The 19790-nt window shown below is 40.8% G+C and overlaps 1 protein-coding gene across 5 annotated transcripts in view; it reads left to right on the forward strand.

Moving 5' to 3' along the window:
- The first annotated feature begins 123 nt into the window (after positions 1–123).
- LOC110496356 (rho guanine nucleotide exchange factor 2) overlaps positions 124–19790 on the forward strand; it is a 106108-nt gene continuing 86441 nt past the window's right edge. For 2 of the 5 annotated variants that reach the window (XM_090208763.1, XM_090208764.1), the window contains exon 1: positions 124–407. Coding sequence is in view for 1 of the 5 variants with exons in the window: in XM_090208762.1 (XP_090064888.1) it covers positions 7790–7804 (15 nt within the window). In the remaining 4 variants the exon portion in view is untranslated. Of the gene's footprint in view, positions 408–7715; positions 7805–19790 lie in introns of those variants that run through there. The other 3 variants (XM_036952906.2, XM_036952907.2, XM_090208762.1) reach the window with 2 other exon arrangements.

Below are 19790 nucleotides of genomic sequence, written 5' to 3' on the forward strand. Positions count from 1 at the left end.
AGTAAATTGAAATACAAATAAAGTAGCATTTGTTTTATTTGTTGATTTAGCAAAATTCCAAAAGCGTTCTCTTTTTGAATTACCCAATGATGTGTAATAAACTCGTCGAATAAAAGGTGCGTTAGTGCGTTTGAGTCGAGAGGAGGGAGTTACGGTTAGCGTTTGAAAGCCAAGGGGCAACACAAAAATAAAGTCTTTGGCAACACTCCTGAGACGGGACAACAAGCAAATAACACTAGACATCGTGTAAGCATTCGACCTGCAAAACGTTTGGCAGTATTCTCAAGAATCAGTCGAGTTGTTGTTTTGAAGCAAGTTTCCTTTTGGACCGCTTGGAATAGGTTTATTTTCTCTGGAACTATTGGTTCCTCGCACAGAAGCGGATTGGTTCAAACCCAAGAAGAAAGGTAAAAACCGCCGACAGAACTTCTTATTCAAAATATCAATACGAAAAACGTTTATACGCCTCTAAAGTATTTGATCAACAGTAGTCCAGTTGTATTTCAGTCAGCGAATGTTTCGTGGAGTCAGATGCGAGCATCTTCCATCAAAAACGTTAATTAGTCTAATTTTATTCACATTTGCGTTGGTATAACCAAAGTCTTCGTGACCACATTGTGGCGTTATTATCTTACATACAATTATACTGTAGCCTAATTATTACATTGTATGCAATATACTACTACATGCTTTCCTCTCAATTTAGAGGTCTATAAAATGGCAATGTTTTAACCATTCAGAGCAAACCGTGCAGGTGGTTTACACTTAAGTGAAATATCTCCAAACTTACAGGCTGACTACACTGCTCGCGTTGCAAAATAAATTTAGAAATCTATAATATTAAATTATTGCGCCAACAAGCATCTGTGTTGCCAAGGGCTAAAATAGAAGTCAGTTCTATTTCTGATGCAGATCGCTCTGCAAGCCCTGCCTCTCCCATTTCCTCATTGGTTTATAGAAGAAGGTACTCACGTGCCATCTCCTCATTGGTTATGCCCATGTGGGTGACTGAAAGACGAATGAGATCGGTGGCGGTAATGCACCTAATTTATGATAATATAAAGTCAAGAGAAGAAAAAGCCTATGCGGAGAGATGACTAGAAACAATTCTGTTGACCGTTTTATGTGTGGATTAATTGTCGGCGTAGAGGACCTTGTGCATTTCAGGTAAAATAACAACTCAATGTTTATATCACAGAATAAATTAGCTGGCAACAGCAAGCAAATAGGACAAATTAGCTAGCAAGTGCAAGCTAGTTAAATTGCTATAAAGGTTTCATGCTTTTCAACCTGTCCCCAAATTAATGTAATTGGTTCAGAGTTTATTTTGATATTTTAACCTGCGTATCGTGATCACGTTTGGTTTGGGGGGACAAAATAAATTAATGCACGATGGCGCAGCGTGCAGCTGGTTTGGGTTCCGTGTTATACAGAACAAAAATATAAACGCAACATGTAAAGTGTTGGTTTTATGAGCTGAAATAAAAGATCCCAGAAATGTTCAATACACACGTATTTCTCACACATTTGTTTACACCCCTGTTAGTGAGAATTTCTCCTTTGCTAAAATAATCCACCACCTGACAGGTGTAGCATATCAAGAAGCTGATTAAACAGCATGATCATTACATAGGTGCAACTTGTGCTGGTGACAATAAAAGGCCATTCTAAAATATGCGGTTTGGTCACACAACACAATGCCACAGATGTCTCAAGTTCAGATGGAGTGTGCAATTGGCATGCTGACTGCAGGAATGTCTACCAGAGCTGTTGCCAGAGATTTAAATGTTCTCTACCATAAGCTGCCTCCAACATAGTCTTTTAGAGAATTTGTCAGTACGTCCAACCTGCGTCACAACCGCAGACCACATGTATGGCGTCGTGTGGGCGAGCGGTTTTCTAAAGGTCAAAGTTGTGAACAGAGTGCCCCATGGTGGGATTTATGGTATGTGCAGGCATAAGCTGCGGACAACGAACACAATTGTATTTTATCGATGGCAATTTGAATGCACATTACCCATAAGCACTCCGTTACGTTCCACTGGATGTCATGCATTTCAATGGGGAGGTCCACAATGGAGTGGAAACGCAACACTTTGTTGCGAGAGACGGATGCTACATACTTTTACATTTTCCAAACTTTGCGTCGTCTTCAGTCCAGCCAGAGCCGTTGAAGAACGCAGAAGATGAAAATATGTGGTTTTTGCTTTATGGGATAGCTAGCAGCTTCTAAAAAGATTACCCGTTCCTATAAGTGAGTAATGTTAAATAATACACATTGGCTGCTAAGCCAATTCTATGGTATCTTCCGCCTAGATTTTAGCTAGCTAGCTACTCTGCAGTGCAAGCTAGCTTCACTTGCTATAAAGTTTGAAAAACCAGTTGAGGGGAAAAGTAACTAAACAAAACATGTTCTATTATCACCTGAAACAATATATTTATCCTGTCTTGAATGATAAGGCCATATTTTGCATTCTCCCAAAATAAATCTGATCTCTGAGAGTTAGGCTTTCCTCTTGCGTTACAAACACTACACTTGTCTGTTCAGTAGCGGGGCAAGACTCCTTGAAGAAGATGCACGGTGTAATGAAATATGTCATGATGTAAACTGGGCATAACGGACGAATGGAGACAGATCCACAGACCCGATTTTATCATGGGGGACAATAAACCATAGTTGCTGGAGACATAAAGTACAAGTACAGTCCACTACAAAGATGAACTTAAGTAGGTATTTCATCATTAGCAATACATGAGGCTAGACTTCATTTATCTGTTATTTTACCAGGTAAGTTGACTGAGACCGCATTCTCATTTGCAGCAACAACCTGGGGAATAGTTACAGGGGAGAGGAGGAATGAGCCAATTGTAACCTGAGGATTATTATGATGGTTTGAGGGCCAGATTGGGAATTTAGCCAGGACACCGGGGTTAACACCCCTACTCTTACAATAAGTGCCATGGGATCTTAAATGGCCTCAGAGAGTTAGGACACCTGTTTAACATCCCATCCTAAAGACAGCACCCTACAGTGTGTAGGGTACCCTGCGGTATTGGGATATTTTTTTTAGATCAGAAAAAGAGTGCCTCCTACTGGCCCTCCAACACCATTTCCAGCAGCATCTGGTCTCCCATCCAGGAACTGACCATAACCAACCCTGCTTAGCTTCAGAAGCAAGCCAGCAGTGCTATGCAGGGTGGTATGCTGCTGGCTATTAGTTTTACAGCAATAACTCGACTCTGCTCTTAGACTCATACCCCATTCACACAGAGAACTGTAAAGTACCTTCCTTTTGCAGATTCAGAATTGTGGGAGCAAAAATAAGGGGTTTGAAAAATGTGCATGACTCAGACTTTGACCTAGTAGTGTATGGGCAGCAACTGTATTAGCAGCCCTTGTGTCTGACTGTCCTTATTTCCGTCCTAAGGACATTAGCTAATGAATGATGGAAGTCATATGGAGGTAAAGAGAATTCAAGACCCTTTAGCCATCTTTCCCCCAGGGGTTCCAATAGAGGACAATCAGTAGATGGTCACACTCAATGTTCAGTTAAGGATGTACAGTACCAGTCAAAAGTTTGGACACACCTACTCATTGAAGGGTTTTTCTTTATTTTTAACATTTTTCCACATTGTAGAATAATAGTGAAGACATCAAAACTATGAAATAACACAAGGAATCATGTAGTAACCAAAACAGTTAAAAAATATATAAATATATTCTTATATTCTTCAAAGTAGCCACCCTATGCCTTGATGACAGCTTTGCACGCTCTTGGCATTCTCTCAACCAGCTTCACGAGGAATGCTTTTCCAACAGTCTTGAAGGAGTTCCCACATATGCTGAGCACTTGTTGGCAGCTTTTCCTTCACTCTGCGGTCCAACTCATCCCAAACCATCTCAATTGTGTTGAGGCTGGGTGATTGTGGAGGCCAGGTCATCTGATGCAGCACTCCATCACTCTCCTTGGTCAAATAGCCCTTATACAGCCTGGAGGTGTGTTGGGTCAGTGTCCTGTTGAAAACAAATGATAGTCCACCCAGTCCACCTGGCCGTGCTGCTGCTCCAGTTTCAACTGTTCTGCCTGTGATTATTATTATTTGACCATGCTGGTCATTTATGAACATTTGAACATCTTGGCCATGTTCTGTTATAATTTCCACAGCCAGAAGAGGACTGGCCACCCCACATAGCCTGGTTCCTCTCTAGGTTTCTTCCTAGGTTTTGGCCTTTCTAGTGAGTTTTTCCTAGCCACCGTGCTTCTACACCTGCATTGCTTGCTGTTTGGGGTTTTAGGCTGGGTTTCTATACAGCACTTTGAGATATCAGCTGATGTACGAAGGGCTATATAAATACATTTGATTTTATTTGATAGTCCCACTAGGCACAAACCAGATGGGATGGCATATTGTGGCAGAATGTTGTGGTAGCCATGCAATTCAGGTGTTCCTTGAATTCTAAATAAATCAACAACGGTGTCACCGGCAAAGCACCATCACACCACCTCCTCCATGCTTCACGGTGGGAACCACGCATGCGGGGATCATCTGTTCAACTATCTAAAAATCGGATTCATCAGACCAAAGGACAGATTTCCACCTGTCTAATGTCCATTGCTTGTGTTTCTTGGCCCAAGCAAATATCTTCTTCTTATTGGTGTCCTTTTTAGTAGTAGTTTCTTTGCAGCAATTCAACCATGAAGGCCTGATTCATGCAGTCTCCTCTGAACAGTTGATGTTGAGATGTGTCTGTTACTTTAACTGTGTGAAGCATTTATTTGGGCTGCAATTTCTGAGGCTGGTAATCTCATGAGAGCCAGTTTCATCATAGCTCTTGATGGTTTTTGCGTCTGCACTTGAAGAAACGTTCAAAGTTCTGACCTTCATGTCTTAAAGTAATGATTGACTGTTGTTTCTATTTGCTTATTTGAGCTATTCTTGCCATAATATGAACTTGGTCTTTTACCAAATAGGGTTATCTTATGTATACCACCCCTACCTTGTCACAACACAACTGATTGGCTCAAATGCATTTAGAAGGAAAGAAATTCCACAAATTGCCTTTTAACAAGGCACACCTGTTACTTGAAATGCATTCCAGGTGACTACCTCATGGATCTGGTTGAGAGAATGCCAATCATATGCAAAGCTGTCATCAAGGCAAGGGGTGGTTACTTTGAAGAATCTCAAATAGAAAATATATTTTGATTTGTTAAACACTTTTTGGTTCCTACATGATTCCTTGTGTTATTGCGTAGTTTTGATGTCTTCACTATTCTACAATGTAGAACATTGTAAAGAAAAACCATTGAATGAGTAGGTGTGTCCAAACTTTTGACTGGTACTGTACTTAGGACTTCTGATGCAGGTCCATCTGTGAGAGGTGGATGAAAGGTGGAGTTATGGAAGATGATAGGAAAGAGAAGAGGAGAATAAGAACAATGTTGTGTGGTAGACTTTTTTTACACTTTGGATGTAAAAATGGCTAATCTATTTTCCTAACTTCAATTGTCTTTGTTTTATTTCCAGAATAACACAGGGATTGAATTAGGCCGGTGCCTTTGGCACTCCCAAGATAAATTAGGGAAGCACCATGAATGTTGAAATATTAACGTTAGCACCCCCATAGGCGTAAAGTATATCAGTCAACCGTTAGCTCTCTCGAGTCGATTTGTAATTCAGTCCCTGGTTTGACATTTTCCCACAATCGTCCTTGGCATTAGAACTAAAAATGTAGCCTGGCTAATTGCATATCTGTTTGTGCTGTCTTGCCAACTCCTATGGTCATTGTCATGGTATACAGCATAAACAGATCTGGGACATTAAGTTACCTCTGTACCAAATGCCCTCCAGGGATACTCTCAAAAGAAGCTCTTCATTCGCTTCACCCTCATGAATAGGCAGAAAGAGTAGGAGACAAAAAGGGGAGAGCAGGGGAGGGAGGGAGGGTGTTTATGGTGTGGGGATGAGTGAGTGACATGAGATGGGGGGTGGAAAGATGATGTAGGAAGACTGAGGGACAGAGAGATTGAAAAGACTGGCAGGACAGACTGAGAGAAGGTAAGAGGTGCAGTTGTCCGTCTTATTGGCCACTGTTAATTCTACCCCTTTTTGTCTTTCTATTTGGGTCTAAGTCTATAGGGGCCAAAACTTCAGCATGTGATGACAAGTGTAGTTGGCAGCTATGTCAATTCAAGAAGTCAGATGCAACCATGTCAATGAGATTGCGCCTTTATTTCTTAGAGCAGTGTTAGGGTCTGCACCAAGGCTAGTAGTAGCAGGTGGCTAGGGCATAAAAGTAGGATAAAGTAATTTAGAGTTTAAAAAGTACTCAAACCAATAAATAATGTGGTAACAGTGGATATTATATATTTTTTTGTACTTGTACCAGAATTTAACCTGGTATCAAATGGAGCACGGTGCTTGTTTTAATGAATCCTCAAGAAACCAAAAGCTGATTTGTTAATACAAATATTATGCACTTATCAGTTTACCATGTAATTTTGAAGAGACTACCAGGTAAATAGTGGACTAACGAGGAATAAGGAAAATAGAAAATGTACTCAATGTATTGAATAGACATCATTTTATTGAATAGAGGGACTTAAGAACATGTCTTTCAACTTGAGTGGCCAACTATATTTACTTGTGTTTTGATGCTTTGGTTGCCCAAAGAAACTATTCAAACTTGCTTGCTGAACACTGTTCTGAGCTTTGTGTCCTGTCACTGTGTCATGTACCTGCATTCTTAATAGACATATTACTGTACACACCATCTTTCTTTCTGTTGTGGGCTGTTGCCTCATGTGTGAATACACTTTCAGATAAATATTGACGTACACCTAGACATGTCCAGTATACTTGCAGACTTTTCACTCTGTCACATACACAAACGTGTGCGGACAAAAATTCATTGACTCAGAGTTTAATGCTGACGTAGTCGCTGACCCATCAAACTCCCCATTGTTTTCCATGTTTGCTCTATGGGCCTGAACAAGGATAGGGCGGGAGAGAGCAGGAATATGACAATTGGATATGATGGAGAGCATTGTTAGAGGAAGACTGGGAGATATACACTGAGTGTACAAAACATTAGGAACACCTTCCAAATATTGAGTTGCACCCCCCCTTTACCATCAGAACAGCCTCAATTTGTTGAGGCGTGGACTCTACAAGATGTTGAAAGTGTTCCACAGGGATGCTGGCCCATGTTGACTCCAATGCTTCCCACAGTTGTCAAGTTGGCTGGATGTCCTTTGGGTGGTGGACCATTCTTGATACACACGGGAAACTGTTCAGCTTGAATAACCCAGCAGTGTTGCAGTTTTTGACACACTCAACCCAGTGTGTTTGGCACCTACCATACCCCGTTCAAAGGCACTTAAATCTTTTGACTTGCCCATTCACCCCCTGATTGGGACACATACACAATCCATGTCTCAATTGTCTCAAGGCTTAAAAATCCTTTGTTAACTGGTCTCCTGCCCTTCACCTACAATGCAATCAGTTAATACCTTTTAGTGAAAGAAGATATCCTACAGACTTACCGTTATTGTACAGGTTTATACTCGTGTCTAATTTGAAGTATTGTCTGTGTATTTGGTAAAAAAAATAAAAAAATAAAAATGGGGCCAAAACACAGCATTACGCAACTTAATATCCATTACAGCTTGAAATCGAAGAATAGAGGGAGGAATAAGGAGAAAGGAATGAGGTGGGAGAGGGAAGAAAAACAGCTGTGGGAGTGAGGTTGCGAAAAAGAAAGTGATGAAGTATAGCCTACGTTTTGATGACAACTATGCCGGTAAATCAAATGTTGATATTGAGTTTTGTATTGGTTGTGAAAGTGTTGAAAAGAGTGATGTGATTGACGTGAATGGTGCTCGTGTTGTAATGGGATTACAAATGTTATTCAAGGACTGTGAGGGGGTTATGTTATGGCAGTATAATGCATAATGTTGCGACGTGTGTGTTTTTAGTTAGTGTCATTGTATTAATGTTCTGGTAGTGTTGTTAAGGTTGTGGAATCTACATAATTTGCTATTGATTTTGCTATTGATTTTGTTGGTGTTATCATAACTTTTTGATGTTGAATACTATGTTTTTAAGTAAACCTTGAGGTCATTCTTTTTAGACCACAAAGGCTAAGGGAAGTTATGTTTGTTTTCATAGCCATGAAAGGGTTGTACAAATGTGAGTGTTAGAAGTTTGTGAAATTTGTTCCTTGTTCTATTGGGTGTGGTGCCATCCAAAGCTAATCTACCTTATCTCAGAAGTGTTTGCCCACTGTGTGATTGCATGGTATAACCCTGTGCTTATGTTGAGGTTCTGCTGATATAGCATGGAAAGCTGTCGTCACACACACACTGCCTTATAAAGGATATACAGTGCCTTGCGAAAGTATTCGGCCCCCTTGAACTTTGCGACCTTTTGCCACATTTCAGGCTTCAAACATAAAGATATAAAACTGTATTTTTTTGTGAAGAATCAACAACAAGTGGGACACAATCATGAAGTGGAACGACATTTATTGGATATTTCAAACTTTTTTAACAAATCAAAAACTGAAAAATTGGCCGTGCAAAATTATTCAGCCTCCTTAAGTTAATACTTTGTAGCGCCACCTTTTGCTGCGATTACAGCTGTAAGTCGCTTGGGGTATGTCTCTATCAGTTTTGCACATCGAGAGACTGACATTTTTTCCCATTCCTCCTTGCAAAACAGCTCGAGCTCAGTGAGGTTGGATGGAGAGCATTTGTGAACAGCAGTTTTCAGGTCTTTCCACAGATTCTCGATTGGATTCAGGTCTGGACTTTGACTTGGCCATTCTAACACCTGGATATGTTGATTTTTGAACCATTCCATTGTAGATTTTGCTTTATGTTTTGCATCATTGTCTTGTTGGAAGACAAATCTCCGTCCCAGTCTCAGGTCTTTTGCAGACTCCATCAGGTTTTCTTCCAGAATGGTCCTGTATTTGGCTCCATCCATCTTCCCATCAATTTTAACCATCTTCCCTGTCCCTGCTGAAGAAAAGCAGGCCCAAACCATGATGCTGCCACCACCATGTTTGACAGTGGGGATGGTGTGTTCAGCTGTGTTGCTTTTACGCCAAACATAACATTTTGCATTGTTGCCAAAAAGTTCAATTTTGGTTTCATCTGACCAGAGCACCTTCTTCCACATGTTTGGTGTGTCTCCCAGGTGGCTTGTGGCAAACTTTAAATGACACTTTTTATGGATATCTTTAAGAAATGGCTTTCTTCTTGCCACTCTTCCATAAAGGCCAGATTTGTGCAATATACGACTGATTGTTGTCCTATGGACAGAGTCTCCCACCTCAGCTGTAGATCTCTGCAGTTCATCCAGAGTGATCATGGGCCTCTTGGCTGCATCTCTGATCAGTCTTCTCCTTGTATGAGCTGAAAGTTTAGAGGGACGGCCAGGTCTTGGTAGATTTGCAGTGGTCTGATACTCCTTCCATTTCAATATTATCGCTTGCACAGTGCTCCTTGGGATGTTTAAAGCTTGGGAAATCTTTTTGTATCCAAATCCGGCTTTAAACTTCTTCACAACAGTATCTCGGACCTGCCTGGTGTGTTCCTTGTTCTTCATAATGCTCTCTGCGCTTTTAACGGACCTCTGAGACTATCACAGTGCAGGTGCATTCATACGGAGACTTGATTACACACAGGTGGATTGTATTTATCATCATTAGTCATTGAGGTCAACATTGGATTATTGAGAGATCCTCACTGAACTTCTGGAGAGAGTTTGCTGCACTGAAAGTAAAGGGGCTGAATAATTTTGCACGCCCAATTTTTCAGTTTTTGATTTGTTAAAAAAGTTTGAAATATCCAATAAATGTCGTTCCACTTCATGATTGTGTCCCACTTGTTGTTGATTCTTCACAAAAAAATACAGTTTTATATCTTTATGTTTGAAGCCTGAAATGTGGCAAAAGGTCGCAAAGTTCAAGGGGGCCGAATACTTTCGCAAGGCACTGTATATATCACGTTTTAAGATATGACACAGGTGCAGGCAATGTTGAAGAAACAAAAGTGTATTCTTTAACCTGTTGAGTGTAGAGGGCAGTATTTTGATGTTTGGATAAAAAAACATACCCAAATGAAACTGCCTATTTCTCAGGCCCAGAATCTAGAATATGCATATTGTCTGTGAGTATAACGGAGCTGATATTGCAGGTGAAAACCTAAGGAAGATCCAACCCGGAAGTGCTGTTTTTCCTGAAAGCTCTCTGTTCCATTGCCTGCCTTCGCTCCATTTAAAGGGATATCAACCAGATTCCTTTCCCTATGGCTTCCTCATGGTGTGAACAGTCTTTAGATATAGTTTCAGGCTTTTATTTTGAAAAATGATCGAGAAAGATCACATTGCGTCATTGTATGGCTGGGTGCCAGCAGCGTTTTGCATGCGCCACAGCTTCGAGCAGACATTTTCTCTCAAATTGAAGAAGCTACAGTCCCGGTTGAAATATTATCGATTATAAATAGTAAAAACAACCTGAGGATGGATTATAAAAAACATTTGACATGTTTTTACGAACTTTACGGATACTACTTGGAATTTTCGTCTGCCCGGTCTTGACCGCTTGAGCCTGTGGATTTCTGAACATAACGCGCCAAACAAATGGAAGTATTTTGGATATAACAATAATCTTTATGGAACAAAAGGAACATTTATTTTGTAACTGGGAGTCTTGTGAGTGCAAACATCCGAAGATCATCAAAGGTAAGCGATTCATTTTATTGCTTTTCTGACTTTTGTGACCAATCTACCTGGCTGCTAGCTGTTTGTAATGTTTTGTCTGCTGAGAGAGATGTCCTTACATAAACGCTTGGTATGCTTTCGCTGAAAAGCTTTTTTGAAATCTGAAACGCCAGTTGGATTAACAACAAGCTAAGCTGTGTTTTGCTATATTGCACTTGTGATTCCATGAAAATTAAATATTTGTAGTATTTGTAGGGCTCAGGGTCAGGTCAGGCAGATCCAGAGTAGAGGCAAAGGTACAGGATGGCAGGCAGGCTCAGGGCAGGCAGTAAAGGTCAAAAACCGGCATACTAGAAAACATGGAAAATAGCAAAGACAGGAGCAAGGGAAAACGCTGGTAGGTTTGAATGAACAAAACAAACTGGCACAGACAGACAGAAAACACTGGGATAGTGGGGAAGATGAGCCACACCTGGAGGGGGGTGGAGACAAGCACTAGGACAGGTCAAACAGATCAGGGCGTGACGGTATACACACCGGCTAAACTCATAAACACCAATATAAGTACACTGTGTAGTACACAAGCTCACTCCCAAAGACATGAATAAACATAGTTGTGGTTATACAATTGGAGGCATTCTTAACCTGTATTGCAGTACAGAAAAAATATTTGCTAAATGTGGCTGTAACTGCACTGTCTTGGGCATATTTCACTACAGAAGTTATTGTTAGATAATTACTAATGAACTTGGCGCTTGTCATCATCCTGCTAGAGGTCTGTCACATTTTAATGATGTGTGGTTGCTATAGCAAATTACCAATAAGGAACCTTTTTAAAGCCCCCAACTGTAGTTGTAGATTCTTTACGTCAGGTGAAGTCTGTGCATCTGTGAGTGTATTTGTGTGTGTTGACTCATTTTCATTTATTGCACTTTACCCACTGTTTTATAACATTGATAACAAGGTAGCCAAACTTAATGTACTTCAATGATTCTTGTTTTTTTTCTTGATTATCTATTGCTGTACTTGATGTATAATTGTATTAAGTAGATAATAATGGATTCATTGTATTGAATCAGTTTTGACCTTCATTGGATCTTTTTAAGTAGGATTTACCTCCAATTCATCGGGGAGACGGACAGTGGTTGGAAGGACAAACAATGAGGCATACATCAACATACAAATTCCTTGTAGGACAAGTTAATCATCTATATCCATCCATTTTATGATGGGGGGAATAAGAAAGTATTCAGCAGATATCCTGGGAGGTCAATGATTGATACTGACAGCATGGGATGTTATACAAATCGGATCAAATAAACATTTTATTTGTCACATGCCTCGTAAAACAACAGGTGTAGACTAACATTGAAATGATTACTTATGGGCCCTTCCAACAATGCAGTGAGAAATAAAAAAAACAAGGAATAAATACACAATGAGAAACAATAACTTTGCTGTATACACGGGCTACCAGTAATGAGTTGATTTGTGTAGGGATATGAGGAAATTGAAGTAGACATGTACATATACAGTGGTTCTTTCTGTAGAAGTTGTCATACTGCAGTACACCATGTGGGCTGCCGCATAATTCTATGGCACGTTATTTAAGTGTCAGCCATTGTTGCCATTAATGCTAGTTAGTGCTAGTTTGACCACCAGAGGGCATCTTTGAGAAGCATTTTACTTTTTGTAATATTGGCTGTACTAGAGAATTTTAAAATGTTTTTGTAAGAACATAGTATATGGGATTGATTTTAAGAAATGTAGCTTAATTAATTTAATTAATATTATGGTGTTTCTATTCCACAAAAAACTAAACCCTCAGGGTTTCCATTAGGAAAATATGGCGCTGTACAACGTGACCATTTTCACACCCTAATTGTAGACTAACCAATACCCAAACGGAGATTCAGTCAAAAATTTAAAATCTCATTAATTTATCAAGATCAGTCCCCATGCTCAGAGCAGCGTGAAACGGTGCTGAAGTAGTTGACCACGCGTGGGTAGGCTATTGCTTGAAATCCTATTATAACAATTGGATGACTTTGGGTGTTCCAGTAAGTATTCTTAAAAGAACTCCAGCACAGAGAAGAGAAAGGAACCTTGAATAATTAAACATGTCGGTAAAATACTGTTAGAATTGGGTATTATGGTCACGGTCAGTGCTAGTCGCCTGTGTTACGCCAAACGCGAAAACCCAGGAAAATGAACAGGTACAGTAGACTACAATACTGTAAAGTAGGCCTAATAATGCTAAAAAATAATGCTTAAATAAATTGACTACTGGTCTTTAATATATGCTGCACATTGTATTCCATTTCCAGCGAGACTATTCAAGCCATCGACTCACTGATGGTTGAAGATGATGAGCGATTGACAAATGCAGTCTGGAATCTGCTTGCATCACAGCACAACATCGCTCTAAGCACAATCAGAAAACAGTTGAAGAAACTTGAGTGGATTTATGGAAATACTCTGTAAGCTATATTAGGGTTCGTCAACTACAGTTTAAGTCTACATACACCTTAGCCAAATACAGTTTTTCACAATTCCATTTAATCCTAGTTTAAATGTCCTGTCTAAGGTCAGTTAGGATCACCACTTTATTTTAAGAATGTGAAACATCAGGATAATAGTAGTGATTTATTTCAGCTTTTATGTCTTTCATCACATTCCCAGTGAGTCAGAAGTTTACTTACACTCAATTAGTATTTGGTAGCATTGCCTTTAAATTGTTTGACTTGGGTCAAGGTCTTTTCTTTGGATTTTCCCAGCATGTCAAGCATAGAGGCACTGGGTTTGAAGCTAGGCCTTGAAATACATCCTCAGGTACACCTCCAATTGACTCAATTTATGTCAATTAGCCTATGAGAAACTTCTAAAGCCATGACAGCATTTTCTGGAATTTTCCAAGCTGTTTAAAGGCACAGTCAACTTTTGTGAATGTAAACTTCTGACCCACTAGAATTGTGATACAGTGAAATAATCGGTCTGTAAACAATTGCTGGAAAAATTACTTGTGTCATGCACAAAGTAGATGTCCTAACCGACTTGCCAAAACTATAGTTTGTTAACAAGAAATGTATGGAGTGGTTGAAAAACAAGTTTTAATGACTCCACCCTAAGGTTATGTAAACTTCCGACTTCAACTGTAGGTTTGGCCTCGGGCTCAAAAACATTTTCTGAGACAATTGTCGGCAGGCCAGAACATAGTAAGTATATAATATTAGCACAATTAATTGGCCTACACTACACATTTTTGCATGTTTTAACACATGATTAGTACATAATAAATTCAGTGACAATTTGATCTGATTACGCTCATAATATCTTTGTCTCTATTCAATTATTATTGTCTATTTCTCCATTGATTGGTGGGGAAAACATGTATACGTAGCCTACTGTAGGCTACACTACTTTTTTAACATCAACAATTGTTCAGAACAATTTGCTCGATAGCTAGATAAAATGTTGCTTACAAAAAAGTATCAAGAAGAAATGTGGATAATGAAAATCAAAGTTTGAGAGAATAATGTACGTATATGTATGTATGCGTTCATCTCACCATCTTTCCCAATGCCAAACCAGTGTGTTTTATTTGCAATGAAAATATCGCTGTTTGAATTATTTGCAATATCAGACGTAATTATGATTCTAAGCATAGAACGTTCAGTGGCCTGACGCAGAAATATTGAATCGTTAACTGCAAGCTTGAGCGGCAGGTAGTGGTTTGAGTGTTGGGCCAGTAAACGAAAGGTTGCGGGATCGAATCCCAGAGCTGACAAGGTAAAAAACTGTCATTCTACCCCTGAACAAGGAAGTTAACCCACTGTTCACTGGTAGCCTGTCATTGTAAATAGGAATGTGTTCTTAACTGACATCCCTAGTTAAATAAAGGGACATTCTATAGCTTCAATGGGTTAAATATGCAGTTACAAGGAAGAGGGAAACAGTTATTGACTTGGTGGAGAAATTTGAGGCCTTAACTAGGAAGCTTGAGTTGTTCGATTTGGACTTGTCATCTGGAATGCTACTGCACTTCAGCACACTGAAGAAACAACAGGCCGCAGCATTGTCCCAGAGGTGATGGAAGATTTCATCATCTTGTCCCAAATCAGCTGAAGGACAACTTTAGCCATCAGGTTTCGAAGACCACAGCATGCCCAAGGATATCATTGCGTTTGTGTTCGTGATCATCTCACAGTCCGCCCAGGTGGAGAATTCTCCTTCCTTGATAAGAAAACAATACCCTCGCTGAATGAGGCCACAAGTCAAAAACACAGAATATCTAAGGGGCTTTTACAGTATATCACAAAAGTGAGTACACCCCTCACATTTTTGTAAATATTTGAGTAAATCTTTTCATGTGACAACACTGAAGAAATAACTCAACACACAGCCATTAATGTTTAAACCGCTGGCAACAAAAGTGAGTACACCCCTAAGTGAAAATGTCCAAATTGGGCCCAATTAGCCATTTTCCCTCCCCGGTGTCATGTGACTCATTCGTGTTACAAGGTCTCAGGTGTGAATGGGGAACAGGTGTGTTAAATTTGGTGTCATCGCTCTCACACTCCCTCATACAGACTGGTCACTGGAAGTTCAACATGGTACCCCATGGCAAAGAACTCTCTGAGGATCTAAAAACAAGAATTGTTGCTCTACATAAAGATGGCCTGGGCCATAAGAAGATTGCCAAGACCCTGAAACTGAGCTGCAGCACGGTGGCCAAGACTAAACAGCGGTTTAATTGGACAAGTTCCACTCAGAACAGGCCTCGCCATGGTCGACCAAAGAAGTTGAGTGCACGTGCTCAGCGTCATATCCAGAGGTTGTCTTTGGGAAATAGACGTATGAGTGCTGCCAGCATTGCTGCAGAGGTTGAAGGGGTGGGGGGTCAGCCTGTCAGTGCTCAGACCATACGCTGTACACTGCATCAAATTGGTCTGCATGGCTATTGTCCCAGAAGGAAGCCTCTTCTAAAGATGATGCACAAGAAAGCCCACAAACAGTTTGCTGAAGACAAGCAGACTAAGGACATGGGTTACTGGAACCATGTGCTGTGGTCTGATGAGACCAAGATAAACTTATTTGGTTCAGATGACAAGTGTGTCAAAGACAAGTCTGCCTACAGTCAAGCATGGTGGTGGGAGTGTCATGGTCTGGGGCTGCATGAGTGCTGCTGGCACTGGGGAGCTACAGTTCATTGAGGGAACCATGAATGCCAACATGTACTGTGACATACTGAAGCAGAGCATGATCCCCTCCCTTCGGAGACTGGGCCGCAGGGCAGTATTCCAAGATGATAACGACCCCAAACACACCTCCAAGACAACCACTGCCTTGCTAAAGAACCTGAGGGTAAAGGTGATGGACTGGCCAAGCATGTCTCCAGACCTAAACCCTATTGGGCATCCTCAAACGGAAGGTGGAGGAGTGCAAGGTCTCTAACATCCACCAGCTCTGTGATGTCGTCATGAAGGAGTGGAAGAGGACTCCAGTGGCAACCTGTGAAGCTCTGGTGAACTCCATGCCCAAGAGGGTTAAGGCAGTGCTGGAAAATGATGGTGGCCTCACCAGATATTGACACTTTGGGCCCAATTTGGACATTTTCACTTAGGGGTGTACTCACTTTTGTTGCCAGCGGTTTAGACATTAACGGCTGCGTGTTAAGTTATTTTGAGGGGACAGAAAATCTACACTGTTATACAAGCTGTACACTCACTACTTTACAATGTAGCGAATTGTCATTTCTTCAGTGTTGTCACATGAAAAGATATACTCAAATATTTACAAAAAGGTGAGGGGTGTACTCACTTTTGTGATATACTGTATATAATTATAATGCAGGGTTAATAATAATACGTTTTCCCCCTTCCACTTGTTAAAGGTTCCAATTGATAACGTTTTTTAATCAATTTGTAGATTTGAGTTTAAACCACAATATTTTGTGTCTTTTCTGGTGGATTAAACTTTCTATGGCTTGTTTAAAAAAAAAGTATTTTGGAGATTTTGTTTACACTTTCGGTTATTTGAATAAAGGGAAAAAGGTCATTGGACATGGGGTGAGACATTCTTACTAATTTGTAAATAAAGCCAGTTTGTTATTTAGAATTATTTATTTATCTTTTTAGAGGGAAACCAAAAGCCCACCGTGCCTATTCTTTTGTGACAAGGACAACCTCGCCGGCCAGACCCTCCCCTAACCTGGATGACGTTGGGCCAATTGTGCGTCACCTCATGGGTCTCCCGGTTGTGGCCGGCACAGGTATCGAACCAGCATCTGTGGCAATGCAGATTGCACTGTGATGCAGTGTCTTAGACCACTGCGCACTTGGGAGGCCCCAGCCACAAAGATATTAATGCTGATCAATTGCCTTGCACAAAGTTTCAAAATACATTAAGAGATATGCTGGACCTTATGTCAGAGAGGTGTTTTTGGGACCACATCGCGTCTATTGTCCTGCTAATAGTCCTTGGGAAAAACAAATATTTGAAAACATTTTTCCACTTGCCTCTTCATTTTGAAAGAGTATTTCTATCAATAAATCCTATACAGTATATGCTTTCTGACATTTTGTGGTTGCATGAGGTTTGGAGTTAAAAATCTCTTCCCAACTATTTAGCTAAGTGATGAATCTCATTTGCCATTCCAAATAAAGTTGAATATTTTTTGCTTAAGAAAAAAAGAAACGTCCTCTCACTGTCAACTGCATTTATTTTCAGCAAACTTAACATGAGTAAATATTTGTATGAACATAACAAGATTCAACAACTGTGACATAAACTGAACAAGTTCAACAGATATGTGACTAACATAAATGGAATAATGTGTCCCTGAACAAAGGGGGTGGGTGGGTCAATCAAAAGTAACAGTGTGGCCACCAGCTGCATTAAGTACTGCGGTGCATCTCCTCCTCATGGACTGCACCAGATTTGCCAGTTCTTGCTGTGAGATGTTACCCCGCTCTTCCACCAAGGCACCTGCAAGTTCCCAGACATTTCTGGGGGGAATGGCCCTCACCCTCCGATCCAACAGGTTCCAGACGTGCTCAATGGGATTGAGATCCAGGCTCTTCGCTGGCCATGGCAGAACACTGACATTCCTGTCTTGCAGGAAATCGCTCACAGAATGAGCAGTATGGCTGGTGGCAGTGTCATGTCAGGATGAGCCTGCAGGAAGGGTACCACATGAGGGAGGAGGATGTCTTCCCTGTAACACACAGCGTTGAGATTGCCTGCAATGACAAGCTCAGTCCGATGATGCTGTGACACACCGCCCCAGACCATGACCCTCCACCTCCAAATCGATCCCACTCCAGAGTACAGGCCTCGGTGTAATGCTCATTCCTTCGACGATAAACTTGAATCCGACCAATACCCCTGGTGAGACAAAACTGCGACTCGTCAGTGAAGAGCACTTTTTGCCAGTCCTGTCTGGTCCAGCGACAGTGGGTTTGTCCCCATCGGCGACGTTGTTGCCGGTGATGTCAGACCTGCCTTACAACAGGCCTGCAAGCCCTCAGTCCAGCCTCTGTCAGCCTATTGTGGACAGTCTGAGCACTGATGGAGGGATTGTGCCTTCCTGGTATAACTTGGGCAGTTGTTGTTGCCATCCAATACCTGTCCCACAGGTGTGATGTTCGGATGTACCGATCCTGTGCAGGTGTTGTTACACGTGGTCTGCCACTGCGAGGACGATCAGCTGTCCGTCCTGTCTCCCTGTAGCACTGTCTTAGGCGTCTCACAGTACAGACATTACAATTTATTGCCCTGGCCACATCTGCAGTCCTCATGCCTCCTTGCAGCATGCCTAAGGCACGTTCACTCAGATGAGCAGGGACCCTGGACATCTTTCTTTTGTTTTTTTTCAGAATAAGTAGAAAGGCCTCTTTAGTGTCCTAAGTTTTAATAACTGTGACCTTAATTGCCTACCGTCTGTACGCTGTTAGTGTCGTAATAACTGTTCCACAGGTGCATGTTCATTAATTGTTTATGCTTGAACAAGCATGGGAAACAGTGTTTAAACCCTTTACAATGAAGATCCGTGAAGTTATTTGTATTTTTATGAATTATTTTTGAAATCAATGTCCTAAAAAAGGGAGGTTTCTTTTTTTTGCTCAGTTTACTGTTCCTCCACATAGGCCCAACTTCCTCTGTTTCTCAAACTAGACACTCTAATGTACTTGTCTTCTTGCTCAGTTGTGCACCGGGGCCTCCCACTCCTCTTTATATTCTGGTTAGAGCCAGTTTGCGCTGTTCTGTGAGGGGAGTTGTACACAGCGTTGTACAAGAACTCAAGTTTCTTAGCAATGGAATAGGCTTAATTTCTCAGAACAAGAATAGACTGACGAATGTCAGAAGAAAGTTATTTGTTTCTGTCCATTTTGATGAGCCTGTAATCGAACCCACAAATGCTGGTGCTCCAGATACTCAACTAGTCTAAAGAAGGACCGTTTTATTGCTTCTTTAATCAGAACAACAGTTTTCAGCCAAGCTAACATAATTGCAAAAGGGTTTTCTAATGATCAATTAGCCTTTTTGAAATTATAAACTTGGATTAGCTAACACAACGTGCCATTGGAACACAGGAGTGATGGTTGCTGATAATGGGCCTCTGTACGCCTATGTAGATATTCCATAGAAAATCAGCCATTTCCAGCTACAATAGTCATTTACAACATTAACAATGTCTACACTGTATTTCTGATCAATTTGCTGTCATTTTAATGGACATAAAATTTGATTTTCTTTCAAACCAATGACATTTCTAAGTGACCCCATACTTTTGAACGGTAGTGTATATGATGCAATTCGGATTTACCTGTGAAGGTAAAAATAAATTGTTGCACACTGTTGACATATTTTTCCAGTGCGGACCTTGTGTTCTAAAAATATTTGAGTACTGGAAGAAAAACATGCAAATACTCGAACAGTCAAAATATTTCAAATGCCCATCCCTAGTGTGGACCATGATAATTCCTCAGTGTTGTGGACACCTGAGGAATCTCTTGACCCGCTCCGATTATAGCCCCGTCGATGTGGATGGGGCGTGC

This window comes from Oncorhynchus mykiss, chromosome 18 (assembly GCF_057628025.1).
Source record: "Oncorhynchus mykiss isolate SJ-2025 chromosome 18, ASM5762802v1, whole genome shotgun sequence".
Lineage (NCBI taxonomy): Eukaryota > Metazoa > Chordata > Actinopteri > Salmoniformes > Salmonidae > Oncorhynchus > Oncorhynchus mykiss.